The sequence below is a fragment of the Sinocyclocheilus grahami genome, unplaced genomic scaffold (assembly GCF_001515645.1).
Source record: "Sinocyclocheilus grahami isolate Dianchi unplaced genomic scaffold, SAMN03320097.WGS_v1.1 scaffold387.1, whole genome shotgun sequence".
NCBI lineage: Eukaryota > Metazoa > Chordata > Actinopteri > Cypriniformes > Cyprinidae > Sinocyclocheilus > Sinocyclocheilus grahami.
In genome coordinates, this window is record NW_015505566.1 from 689,547 (window position 1) to 704,648 (window position 15,102).

The 15,102-nt window shown below is 38.7% G+C and overlaps 1 protein-coding gene across 1 annotated transcript in view; it reads right to left on the minus strand.

The window, feature by feature from the left end:
* The window catches only part of LOC107550070 (E3 ubiquitin-protein ligase RNF19A), a 38,566-nt gene that overhangs the window by 9,822 nt on the left and 13,642 nt on the right, over positions 1-15,102 (minus strand). Inside the window, exon 2 of the mRNA XM_016231297.1 lies at positions 8,398-9,244. Coding sequence (XP_016086783.1) covers positions 8,398-9,244 — 847 coding nt within the window. The remainder of the gene's footprint in view (positions 1-8,397; positions 9,245-15,102) is intronic.

The following is a 15,102-nucleotide window of genomic DNA, read 5'->3' on the forward strand; positions in this document are numbered from 1 at the left end:
TTCAGAGCTAGTGCTATTGCCGGTTAAGAGTTGGTTTGACTAGCAAGCCTTCTAAGAACCAGTTTGTCTTTCCATGGGCTACTGAGCCACCACAGAGCCAGGTCTTACGTCACTGAATACATCTCATCTTTCCCAGCAACGCTAGTGCGGCAGTGCCAAACACAAACACACCATTAACAATGGCGGACGTTGCATTGCTATTGGTGTTCACGGCTTTGCGAGCCTACACCGGCATCCAAACACTGGCTCTGAACCAGCACTCAGACTGTCTTGGTGGAAAAGGGGTATGAGAGACAGTGACAGGATCACTATGCTAAGTGATGTACGTGCTAGGCAGAAGAGTTACATAAGAGCCTTTAACACTCATTATCATGTGATAAAATAACACTAGAAGCGGAGAAAAGATCCTGATTGTGCACTACATGATCAGGCAGTTATTCCAACCACAGAAACAGGATCTCAAAACCTTATTAAAGAGTTTGCATGTGGATTGACATAATTGCACAATATAATTTGATACAAAAGAAGCTAACTCCATGGTGCAAACCAGATGTCATCTGGTCAACTGTCGGTTTTCCGTCTGAGAAAAACCTCCACTATATCGATTTCCACAAACAAAATGGCCTTTGTTATTGGAGTTGCCCATATTTCTACATGACTCTGAGAGTATAAGAGTAAACACAATGTTGGAGACATTAGAGACGTCCGATCTACAATGAACCCTAACAAAAGACAGCAATGTCAAAATAAGGATAGTGACAGCACCAGAACAAACGTCAAACAAGATTGCTCCTCCACAGCACAAAGAAAGCCCCGCATGCACCACACAGCATAAAACATGGAACAAAGCTTTTCCATTGTTCCAAACACTGCATATTTGTCTTCCACGACTGCGTACTCTCAGCCAGTCCTGCAACAATGCAGAACCAATGCAAGAATCACTCAGTCTGCTGTTCACATTAACCATGAACACACTCTACTAACATCTGATGGCCAGAAAGTGTTCAGATACTTTACCCTCGTTCTGATCAGCGTGTCTCTCTTGGAGACAGTCGAGTTTACTTAATTTTGGGGGAACCAACAATTTCACTTTACTCACAAATAAACGATAACTCTATGTATATTTTTACCTAGCTCAGGAAAAATGGCTTTAACATAAAAGAGAAATAAGAATATTCACAGTCTGCAACTTTTTTTGTCGTGTACATACACTACTTTTTAAAAGTTTATGCTCAACAAAGCTGTATTTATTTGATTAAAAATACAGTAAAAAATAATATTGTGACACTACTACAGTTTAAAATAACCAGTACCTATTAGGGATGTAACAATTAACTGCGAGCCGGTTGAAAATCGATTCAAATATGTGACGATTCAAATCAGTTGAGACGCTAAACAAATCGCGATTCATTTAGGTGTAGGAGTTTATAAGAACCCATGTCTGAGGGGAACTTACTGTCTTTAGAAAAGTTTAGATGGTATTTTTTATTTTCTTCTTACCTCTGTATAATGCATAGTAAAGTTCATAAGTGCAGCGCTGCTTTGTTTACAGCGGAAACCAGGAAACGCTTTAAGCGCCACCTGCTGGCAGAGAGTGAATCTGCATCTCGTTCAGCTCGTCTGCTGTTTCGGTTTCATGCAGATATTTTTATGTATAGTTTCACAAAACTGAAGTCAAACCATTCTGTTTTCGCTTCAAATTTCAAAATTATACTAATTTAGATTAAAAACTGCTCATGTTGCATGTATGCAGCATCTTTGTTTGGATCATGATTAAAATGCAGTGGTTGCCTCTAATTTTAAATGGAAAGAGCACAGACAAAGCCTTATTTTGTTTATATGAAGAGATTTATTTTATTTGTGTTACTTATTTATTTGATTTGGGGTTTGTTTTAAAATTTCAATGTAGTTTTGTTATTTACATTTACATTATATTTAAATTGTCATTTAGCAGACACTTTTATCCAAAGCGACTTACAAATGAGGACAATAGAAGCAATCAAAACCAACAAAAGAGCAGTAATACGCAAGTGCTGTATTAGTATATTATTATAGTGCTATATTTCAATTTCACAAAGAAACGTGCAGCATTTTGTCCAAGCAATAAGACACATTTAATTTATAATTTGTCTTAAATCTCATTTTGTTAAAAAATAAATAAAATCGTGAATCGAATCATGAATTGAGTGAATCTCTACATCCCTAGTACCTATTGTAACATTTTAAAACGTAATTTTTCTTTGTGATGGCAAAACTTAACTTTTTAGCGGCCATTAAGATGTTTTAAAATGCTTTTTAAAGACTTCTTATGCTCACCAAGGCTGCATTTATTTGATCAAAAATACAAAAACAGTTGTGAGAGAAAGAAAATTGTCAGATATTATTACAATTTAAAAGAACATTTTTCTATGTGAATATATTTTAAATTTTAATTTATTCCTGTGATCAAAAGCATCATCACTGCCGTCTTCAGTGTCACATGACCCTTTAGAAATCAGTATAATCTGCTGATTTGTTGCATAAGAAACATTATGATTATTCTCATCAATGTTGAAAACAGTTGTTAAGATATAATTGTGTTTTTATAAGTCACCTTTTTCTGGTTTATCTGTGTCTGATGATTGGCCCTCAAGCACTAAGTCTTCCAGGACAATACAAAACCCCATTTCACAGATTTAGCATGTCAACAAATACCATCTTGATATGAGAAGCCAATTCTCAATTTCCAGAAATATCTCTCTGATCACCCATCAAAGCATACCTCAACATACATAACTGCTACCAAACCTGCCATGACATGTAGACTAGTTCTTGTTTTCTACACTGATGATGCACTGACACGTTTAAAAAGTACCTAGCAAAAAGTACCTAATTTCTCTAAGTGTCTGGGGAGAGCTCTTTGTCATGCACACAAATATACACCCCCTCCAAAGTGACGGGTATAATAGTGCCTACTGAGAAAATAAAGTGTAATGATTACCAGAAAGGTTAAGAGAAAACGGGCAGCTCAAAAGGTTGTTATCATTGAAACACAGGGCACAGCTGGGTGCAGATCTGTGCAGAGATGAGTGCGTAGCATGCTCTCCACTGGCCTGATAAAAGACTCCATTCAAAGTGACAGTGTCAGGCCTACAAAAGCACTGATCACAACACAATACTGTGCCTTTGGCTTGTGCTGACTTCAGACGTCCCAAATATACTTGGCTCAGAGTCCGAGCCGAGCAAAAAGAGATTTAACAAGAGAAATGCTGAATCCCTCCCTGACCAATGACTGCAATTATAATCAAGTTGCAAGTCAAAACACTCTGGAGCCTCCTTTACAATTAATTATTTATCCCTTTTGCAACACATTCAAGAAGTACTTTTACACTACCGTTCAAAATGTTGGGGCCAGTAAAAAAAAAAAAAAAGGCAATGTTATGCAATGCAATAAATTAATCAAAGATGACAGTAAGGAAAAATGTAACAAAAGATTTCAAATAAATGCAATCGTTTTTAATTTGTTATTTAATGAATTCTGAAAAAGTATCATGGTTTCCACAAAAATATTAAGCAGCACAACTGTCTGGTACACTGAAAAGCAGCAAATCAGCATGTTAGAATGATTTCTGAAGGACAATGTGACACTGAAGCCTGGAGTAATGATGCTGAAAATTCAGTTTTGGTCACAGGAATAAATTTACATTTTACAATACATTCAACATAGAACACAGTAAATTTCAATTGTAATAATATTTCACAATATTATTATTTTTAAAGAATTTTTGATTAAATACATGCAGCCAAGAGACTTTTCAAAAACATTTTTAAAAATCGTGCCTACCCTAAACTTTTGAACAATAGTAAATGCTCTTAAAATTAGATTTCAATTGGACTTAAGAAACTATTCATTTTTTTTTTTTTTTTTTTTTTAAATATCATGTAAACACTGGTCTGACTTAAATTTCAATTATGCATCAGGTGTACTCTGACAAAAAGATTAAGACTGTAGCTCGACTATGCAAAAGCCTGCTGTAGGTTGATTATAATTGTGCAGGTGAATATACTTATTGACTTGGCTTAAGTCAATTTAGGTAAGAGGCTGTTAAATAAATGCTCACACATTCACACAAAATGACCTCTACTTCTTCTAAGACTGATGTGCCAAACAAACAGGCCGCAAATAAGCAAATACACACACATGCAGTGATAGCAGCTGTGGCAACACAAAGCAGCTGTGGCAACATCACAGCCATGCAGTTAAAACCAGAGCAGTCGTTTAGACCCAACCAGGGAAAAAATGTGTTATGGAAATTTCAAGTCCTATCATGCTGCTATAGCAATAGGATGTCAGCATTGTGCTGTACTGGTGACATAATGCAACCATATCACAGAGGCCGTACAACGCATAAAGGTTATACTTATCATCATAATACAGTGAAAATTCAAAACCATTCAAAAAAATTTTTTATTTTTGTTTGAAATATATTTGTAGTTATTTTATTTCAGCTAGTTTCCAGGGAAATGTTTGATGCAGTAATATAACAAATTAAAACTGACAAAAAAATTAATAAATAAATAAAAAGTATATAAGTGTGTGTATATAAGAATAAAAACAAAAAAGACAAATTAACTACAATGAAAATGGAAAATATAGGCTACATTTTAAAAAAAACTAATGGAAACTATTAGTAAAGACTATAATAGTATAATCCCAATGATACTACAATAACCTACAAGTTGCACATTTTCTTAAAAGTCCTAGGTTTCAAGTGTATTGGGATTTAGTTGCCACAGTCATTTCACCCTGCAGCCCAAGACTGTGTTACAATGTGCTATTCTACTAATGGAAACTATTAGTAAAGACTATAATAGTATAATCCCAATGATACTACAATAACCTACAAGTTGCACATTTTCTTAAAAGTCCTAGGTTTCAAGAGTATTGGGATTTAGTTGCCACAGTCATTTCACCCTGCAGCCCAAGACTGTGTTACAATGTGCTATTCTATGACATTAGCGATGTAATTTACACTATTTACTTTAATTCATTTTAATAAGAAACAGGTGAATAAAGACTGACAGTCAATGTTTAATGTTAAGAAATTATTATTTCAAGACATGTAAAGCATTTTTGCTCGTTTCTGTGGGCCGTCCCAAGCATGGTTGCAATGTGTTTACTGTCAAACTCCAAAATCTGATTATTTTTAATTCTTAAAAAACGCCATTATTTTATTTGAAGAAAAAAAAATTTTTTATATATCTTTTTTTATTATTAACAAAATATTTTAGTTTGTCTTGTATATTTTTTTCATTGATCAGATAAGATTTTAAGCTGTCATATGGTCACGTTACAACGTGCCCCTCAGATGTTACAATGTGTTCCACCTACGGGGCATGGTGTCACATTTCACTTCCATTTTTTGAGGGTAAATAAAGAAAAACATATACACTGTAATTATGAAACAAAGCAACATATTTGTACTAGACATGTGTAAAATTACTGTGGATAAAAAAATATATATATTCTGAACCCCATGTGGATTTACACAAACTGAGAAAGTCAAAAAGTGTTACTTTGTGACACGCTCTTCCCTACATCTGTAAATAAATAAATATAAATTCACGTCTCGCGCACTTTAATGCCCTTTGAATGTAACGTGTACGTTCCCTTGGAACTGGAATCATGGCGGAATTTCACGTGAAGTCCACTTCGCAGGGCACTTACAGTCGAATAAGACCACGCTTGAATGCTGCTGCCTGAATAAGAGACCTCCTTACTGAAGTGAAAGTGTTGACTGGTGTCACTATCTCCCTTTGAATGTAACGTGTACGTTCCCTTGGAACTGGAATCATGGCGGAATTTCACGTGAAGTCCACTTCGCAGGGCACTTACGGTCGAATAAGACAATGCTTGAATGCTGCTGCCTGAACAAGAGACCTCCTTACTGAAGTGAAAGTGTTAACTGGTGTCACTATCTCGCGAACGCGCTGGCGGATCTCCACCAAATTCGGGGGATCCCTTCAGCTTGAGGAGCCCTCTCGAACGCCACCCTCCGCGCGTCGGTAGCCCCCCGGGATCGCTAGATCAGTTGGCGCCGGACTGCGAATTTAATCACCCGTAACTCCCGAACCCCGGGAGCTATCCACGGGGGGGGTGGTCTCATTCGAAAGAGGGACTCGAGATGTACACTCGATTTGCGTTTGAGAGGGTTCCTTGAGCTGAAGGGACTGCCCGAATTTGGTGCGGATTCGTTGCACCGTTACAGAGATATGGCCATTCAAAGTTTCAATGGTTTTCCATAGACTTAAGCTTTAAAGCGTTTCATCCAGGTTGCAGTAGTAAACAATGGCGCGCGCTGTGCTGGTCAAACTAAGTAATTACACCATTTCAAGCATTTTTTCTGCATTATATGTTCTGTAAAAAAGATTTTCATATCGGCGGCATATTCGCAGATACCGATATATCGGCGACAGGCTCATATCGGCAAAACGATATATCGGTCGGGCTCTACACTATACTGTCAAAAAGCACCGTCTTTTGGATGAGACGTTAAACCGAGGTCCTGACTCTCTGTGGTTATTAAAAATCCCATGGCACTTCTCGTAAAGAGTAGGGGTGTAACCCGGTGTCCTGGCCAAATTGCCCCCCTGGCCTTTGTCAATCATGGCCTCCTAATAATCCCTATCCACTTGACTGGCTCTATGACTCTCTCTCCTCTCCACCTGTAGCTGGTGTATGGTGAGCACACTGGCGCCGTTGTCCTGTGGCTGCCGTCGCATTAGGGCTGGGCGATAAATCGATTTTATCGATTAACTCAAATGTGTAGTTTACATCGACTTGTTTGAATGAAAATCGTTTTTCTCTTTAACATCCGCCGACGCTCCCCTCTGGGCTCCCGTGGTTCCGAATGGGCTCAGCCCTCCCCCCGCGCGTTTGCCATAGAGATACACAAACAACATGGCAGCGAGCAGGGAAGGACTCATTTCCAAGAAAGGCACAGTGTCATCCGTAATTTGGAATTGGTTCGGTTTTGCGGCGTCAGACGCAGAACGACCAATTTACTGCAGCACCTCAAACAGAGGCATGCTACCGAGTGAGAGAGATGTTGACGAAATGAACAAGACCGCGGCAGCACAAGCACACCCGCCAAAAAACAATCTACAGCAGTGTTACTTATTGCGCGGCTTGCCAAGCTTTACTTTGTGGCTCGCATGGCAGTAAATAATATGATGATGTGATCATGCAGTCAATACAGATATTTCATAAAAACATTAAAAACAAGCAGGGCTATAACATAACCCATTAAAAAAAAAACACACCATGTCTACACTGGACGCGAGTGGTGCGGCACGATCCCCATCAGTAAACTGATGCCTCGTTCTATTTATGACAAACTGTACTGACACTACGTTCAGGTGATTTGCAACTGTAGTGTCAACAAGTGTAGACAGACTTTTAGCACAGCGAGGCGCGGCAAGACAAGTCGCCGCGTCCGGTGTGTAGACACGGTCAGACAGTGTCTGCTCTATCACAAATAATTTATATATAAAAAAAATACCTAAAACAGTGGCATTACAAGATGGAAATATAGACTAGAAAATATATTTACACTTGCTCTGTCCTACATTCATGACACTGACTCACTGCGGAGTTGCCAGTTTAAATCTTAACCGCTTTTAACACCGAAAGTGCACTTGGATGGTTAGATACATGATGGGCTAGTATAAAAAATAAATAAAATAATATTAATTAAGGTAATCCTGCTTTTTTAAAAATCATCTTGTCTTAGTTACACATTTGACTGGTAAATGATAAAGAATGATAGCCCCTTTTGCATTGCATTGCATATCAGGGATGACAGATTGATAAAAAGACATACTATTTATGACTAGATGTAGCCTAACTTTTGATACTTTGCGGTAAGAGTGGCTCTCTGATTGACTTTGCCCTATCAGTGCAGCTCCCATTAAAAAAAATTGTGAAGACCACTGACCTACAGTCTCACAAACATTTACAAACTGTATCCGGTATGAGAAGAATGTTATGTTACATTTTATGTTATGTTGCATTTTCACTGTTTACAATGGCAGGGCCTGCCATCTTGTCTTTTTGGCATGTTGTTTCTGTTTGCACTTTAACCGCAAGGGGGAAATCCAGATCAAATCCCAGAAGGGAAAATCAAAACAAAAAGTAAAAACTTGTTTTGAACAATTTCTTTGTCATCTGCAGATTGATTTTAAGTAGGGGGGAAAAATGGATTTAAATCGTAAATCTGAGTTTTTGTGAAAAAATCAAGTATTTTTTTTTAGGCCATATCGCCCAGCCCTACGTCGCATCATCCAAGTGGATGCTGCACACTGGTGGTGGTTGAGGAGAGACCCCCCTCAAAAAAGTTTTAATAAAAGTGCCCTTACCCGCAGTCTGGAGCAGGGCACCAGCGGCAGTCAGGGTCGGCCACCAGCCAGCGGCGCAGCATGAACTCCTCATATTTCTCCATGAGCACACGGTCGTTGAGTATCATGCGGATGTCGTGGGGGTTGAAGCGCTCGGAGCACTCTGGGCAGCTGATGTTGACCCTGCTCTCAGAGATCTCGATGCGCAGATACTGTCGGAGGCAGTCGGCACAAGAGCGGTGGTGGCATGTCATGATGTCAGGGAAGCGATCTCTGGTGTGGCGCAGCAGGCACAGCGGGCACTCCAGCAGTTCAGAGGTGGAAGCTGAGGATGAGGAAGATGAAGATGAGGTGGAGGCCACACCGGGAGCAGAAAGCGCAGAGGCGTGATCCTGCTGCTGGCACATTTCCGACTGCACGCTCTCCACACTAGCGATGCCGTCCCCTCCGGCGGCTAGTGCACGCGACTTGCGGGATTTGGGGTCCCCGCAACGCCGGCGGAACAGAGAGCGCAGCGAGATGCGGCGTTTTTTAGGCGTCTTCCGTACGGAGGGCAGACTGACGGATGAGGCAGCCGAGGGAAGGTCCCTCTCGGACCCCTGCTGCGGCTGATGCAGACTCATTTCTCCAGAGGAGGCACTGTGGTTTCCAAAGGACTGGGAAGCTTCTACAGGGAGGGCAGGAGGGGAGGAGGAGGAGGAGGGGGAGGGAGGGGAGAGAGAGGGAAGGGGGGACAGGGTTTTCAGAGGGGAGCGTGAGGTGTTAAGACATGGTGGTGAACTCTCCGCAAGCTGCTCCCTTGAGCCAGGCAGCTCAAGTTGGGACACACGGGTCAGTTTGGAGTCACCAGGCTGGATCTCGACCTGATCTGTGAAGAAACAGAGACATGGCCGAGTGAGACACAACGCACATCTAACAGTGGAAGACCGATGACCTCATTTGAAATACATTTTATATTGATTCTACAATATTTTGAGATATCAGTCAACATATTTATAATTACAATTTTTGCTTTTTTTTGTGCAACCATTTTCAATTAAAAAAAAAAAAGATTAGTTAATTTCTTTATCCAATTCACAGTTCTAGTTAGTATGAGAAAAAGTGTATATGTGTAATAGGCCTACACAATGCGATATATATTGCTATATGAAAAGATACAGAATTTTTCACCAGATGACTTAAAGGTCCCATGACATGCTGCTTTTTAGATGCTTTTATATAGGCCTAAGTGGTCCCTAGTACTGTATCTGAAGTGTCTTTCCCGAAATTCAGCCTTGGTGCAGAATTTGAGCCACTACGAGCCAGTCCCACAATGAGCTTTCCTTAGGATGTGCCATTTCTGTGTCTGTAGCTTTAACGGTTTACACCTATCACCATTTCTAGCCACTGGGGGACCATAGGCAGGCTAGAGGAACTCATATTAATGTTAAAAAACCTCATAAAGTGACATTTTCATGCCATGGGACCTTTAAATAGCTCCATTTGGAAAGAATTAATAATTCTAGTGACTGGGTGTTTTAAGGGAGTGTATCTGCCTAACAAAAACATTTTAAAATATCTGAAAAATTTGTTTTTACTCTGAAGACTTTGAGAACAATCCATAATGTTCAGTAATTTGTTATTTAAAAAACATAATAAAATAATGCTATTAGACTGTAAAAAAAAAAAAAAAGACCATTTTAAAATGACAATACTTAAAATTTTTATATATTAATTTATTTATTTAAAAAATGTGTATGTTAAACAATTAAGCTTTTATTTTTGGCAATTTTCTGGCAAACCTGCAGTGCATATATGCTTTTAATTAAATCACGTTTAGTTTTTTTGCTTTTTTTGCAATTTAATTTACACTCCACGCCATACTGTGATACCATTATTATTTTGATATACTGCTTCATTTTACCCATCATTTGTTTACCCTGATGTTGCAGATGTTATTGTGGAAGTGTAAATTGTTTACTGTATCCTGTATCTAGATTTCTATTTGACTGTCATTAAAGAGATAGTTCACCCAAAAACAGAAATTTGAAAATTAAATCTACTCACCATAATGTCATCCTAAAATCTACTTTTTGTTCTGTGGAACAAATTATATTTTGAGAAATTCTAAGAGTTTTGTAACCATTTGTAACGCCATGAGGACGAGTAAATTGGAGTGATGTTTTCTTTACCGAGAAATAAAAAAAGACATGCATATTTGGATGATGTCCTTTTTTTCCAGCTTTAAATCTACTTGAAATTAAACGTGATTACTGTATCAAATAAATGCTATTTGTCCTCCATATCGAGCAGCCCTAATAATGAATCATTCAGTAAATGAGGGTGGTTACTCAATTAACACCTGACTGACTCACTGAACTGCAAGTCATCACGACTTTCATTCAAAACCCAAATGAAACGGAAGCATGTTGCATGTACTTCACCTTATATGGGTTTTCATGAACTGTTGTAGTTATAACTATAAACGAGTTTTTGGCTTTGCTTTTAAAATAAATAAATAAATACAGTGTTACAAAATTCCGGGTAACTTTATTTCTTCTGGGTAACACTTTATTTTACAGTGTCCTTGTTACACTTGTACTTACTGTAGTAATAACAAACAAATTATGGATAATTACACAACTAACCCTAACTTAAACCCCAATCCTAATCTTATAGAAAGTAACTGTTGTTAATTCATAGATGGAAATAGTAATACAATGTATAGAAATGTTAGTACATGCTTTAACAATTGCACATTTTCAGTGTTCTGTTCATGAATTTCATGTGAGCAGCAAGTTTAAGGGCTGCAATTGATTCCTGCAGTCTGAAAACAAATGCCAAGATGAGTTTTGAGAAGCACTGACTCAGTGGAAAAGTTGATGAAAAGCTAAAAACAGCAAGTTCACAGGAATGAAACCATTACAAAAATACTGCAGAACCACTTTTGAACATGATGTGACCTCACTGATACTGTAACAGGATAGACCAGGGGTAGGCAGCCTATGGCACACGAGCAATAGGCCTGTTAGGAGCTATAAATACTATTAAAGTGTGAGAATTAACCTGCGCAAGTCTACAGAAGCCCGTGACAACCGCTGCACATACGAGGCTATTCAGATCAGCGGTTTAACAGCGTTCGTCAATGTCAAAATAACTGAGATGGCCAATCAAATCAAAGTAGGCGGGGTTTACGGTTCACAGAAGCAGAGTGTGAATTCCAGTGCAAAGCGTCAGTTTAACGTTGAAAGAGTGAGGTAAAGATGGAAATTACAAATGTAATATAAGACAACTGTTCTACGATAGAAATGTTAAATGACAGACAGCTATATCCAGTGATGCAAACTACTCGACTTCTCAAATATGGCCATTTTTTTGAGAGAGAGAGACCAAGAGAGAGATTAAAAGTTGCGTGTGTGAATTACCAGTGTCTGTCACTCTTTCTAAAAAAAAAAATGAGTTTAGTTACTTAAAAAAACTGCAATTTTACTCCCTTGTTGCTTGTCTCGGTGTTCTGTGCTCCTGAATGTTTCTGTCTGATCTCTGTGTGTGAGTGATGTGTGTTGTTTGTGTGCGTCAATTAAAGCAGCGCATTAATTAAACTGAACCGTTTTAATGCACTATTAGCCTGGTCTCACACACACATACGGTGGAGGGTTATTAGCAAAGCGGTTATCAGAAAACTTAAAACTACACGCCCAAAAGGTTGCCGACCCCTGGGATAGATGCAACTACTGCATGCCAGAGAAAGCAACAGAAACCATGATGGTCAGAAACCTGAGACAGCAGAACAGGCAAGAGAATGAGGATCCTCCTCCTCATTCATAGATGCGTTTCCTCACCCTGCCTGCAGGCCTTTCACAAACACACCAGAGAGGCTGGCGAGATCTCTCGTTTCAGAAAAAATTTAATTTACTTTCAGATCTAAATGAATGTCTGTGGGTTAAACGTACCATATTGTGGGTGCAGCAAGATACTTTAGTTAGCACAGAAAGTGTTTTTGCATATGAATAGGTGTGAACTTATCACATGCAGCACAATAAAAAAAAGTGTCAGACTCAACAGAATGAGGAAGAGACACTGGTATGAATCATCTGAGCTTCCCAAAAATGCTGCAGCCTGTCACATGAGAAGTCACAGGAATAACAGAGGACATTTACTGAATGACTCCTGACAATAATAAGAGGTGTTTTCCACACTCTGGTCTCTTTGGCAATTTGCATTAGATGTTTCTTTTCTTTGTGATCCAAGACTCTCTGCTGCCTCTAAGCCATACCAGAAATATTTTAACCTCCTTGTGCAAGTGCAAATACACACACACACTTTCCAGCTGGGGTTTTTCACACTCTCCATTCAAAACACACTAGGGTATTTGCTCATGAGTTTAAAGGAAGCAGATAGTCAGCCAAATGAGTTCCACTATATGATCAATGATACCTTTGTTTTTTAGACAAAGTCTGATAGGAATTGTGATGCACATTTCCAGAGCATCAATTGCTCCAAAAATATTCCACAAATTCTTACAAGCATGGCAGATGTGTGAGACCAAAACGTAAAGGGGACATAACACACACAGTTTCTGCCAATCTCATGTTAATCTTTAGTACCTATAGAGTAGTAATGCATCCTTCATATCTCTGAAGAGTCTTTAGTTTTATCAGATTTATAAAAGACAGAAACAGATCTCCTCTACGAAACCAGTCGAGCTCCTGGAGTCGTGCCGTGGGTGGAGCTAAAGAGTCACGAGCATGCGCAGCTTTTGCATAGCGATCATCTGCAAGCTGTGACATCGACAAATAAAACCGGGACAATAACTTTGAATTAAATTAACTATGGGTAATGAATTAACATGTTGATGGGCTGCTCTTGCTCTGGTTGATGTGTGCGAGCGCTCTTCTGGGAGAAGTGCCCATACAAGGAATCCCACCCTTTATGACGTCATGACTTGAAAAAACATATACTTGAAAAAACTTTCAGAAACTTATACGAACCCTGAAGGAGTGTATTTGGTACAGAAATACTCCGTCATACGTCCAACTCGTTTTTTTTTTTACTTTGGCCATGCTTAGCATGAGAAACCAACTCTTTAACAGTGTAAATAACTTAGACCTGTTAGGTGGCGTATCCAATGAGATCTCACAGACTGTGGCGCATCCAAGATAGCAAAAAGCAGATAAAAGTACACCACATAATGCTCCAAGTCTATACATCCCGAATATAATACAGTTACATTAATTAACTACATTGCTTGGAGAAAGATTAACTATATTACTTGTTTGTAATTACTTTAAATAATACATTTACTAATCTATTTAACATTGGTGCCACATATCTGGTGACTTAAACCTTGATTATTTCACAGCCAGGCAGCAGAGGAATCTCAACCTTCAACTAGCTGACCTGAGCAAGTTTCAGGGATTATTATTAACAGCAGATGCCAAGATCTCCATGTGTGTGTTTATGTAATACAAGGAAACTGAGATAGATGATTGTTCCAGCATGTTCCCCAGATAACAACTGAAGGAAGAGCAGGAACACTTAGAATAAATAAACTTATTTGGCCTAACATATATTTTAACGCGCGTTGTGTTCAATGCTGATTTCCTGCATTCACCTAAGATACACCCAATACCACTCAGGTGACTTGTCAAAACACACGTAAGGACATGTATGAGCCCTTGAGACAAATGCCACGGCAAGCTGATAACACTCAAGAAAGACAAGATACCATTAACAGCCACATTACTCTCATTTGGGGTTCATCGTATTCCCAACACAACACAAAAGTTGAAAACATCTTCACTGTTTTGCTCTATAGGTTTAGTCTAGTCCTGATAACACTGACTGGTATGTGCAAACAGCTCTTGCTCATTTTAAATCAACATTTGCTGGTTGAGCTGATGATGAGAAATAAAGCACACAGAATCAAATAAAAAAACGGATTTGAGAGCTGCAATGCAAAACAGCTGACGCTGTTGAACACATTCCCACAACACACCTACCTTGTCTAACCAGTGTGGTATGCGGTTTAGACACATTATATGAACATTACTCATTTTTCTAGCTCATCAAGGACAGTTTCCCATGCTTGATTTCCCTCAAGGCTGCAACCACTGTAAACATTTGTTTTTCTTTTATAGATCTGGTACTTTTTAGAAATGATCAATCATAAAACTACTTTAAGGAAAATGAATATATTAGTGAGCGGAGAACCCCAGTGAGGCATATTTCCATGTGATTACCCTAATTAGTCATTGGTATAACAAAAGACATCATAAGCATTAGCTTTTAATATTCAGTCAGGGCGCCATTATGAGAATTTCAGCTCATCACAATGCTACAGTAAAAGTCAAAACTAGTGATGTTCCAGTGTGGGGTCTTGGTTTACTAAAGGGGTCTTGGGGAGTTCATGTAAACACTGGAGGAGTTAACAACAACTATGAGAGCTTCACAGAAATTCATTTACTGGGTGTAAACGCTTTTATAGTAAACAAACACACACCGTGCCCAGGAGACAACAGACAAACAATCCAGCCTGACAAGCTGGGGCAAAGGAAAACTATTTTCTGAACATTATTTTGTTATCACAACCATCTTTAACTACTCAGAATCTGTTTATACCCCTAGGAAAAGGCTGACTGCTAACAGGTAGTTGACGTACAACATGTTCACTGACTTTATATATATATATATATATATATATATATATATATATATATATAAAAAAAATAGGGGGGAAACACACAG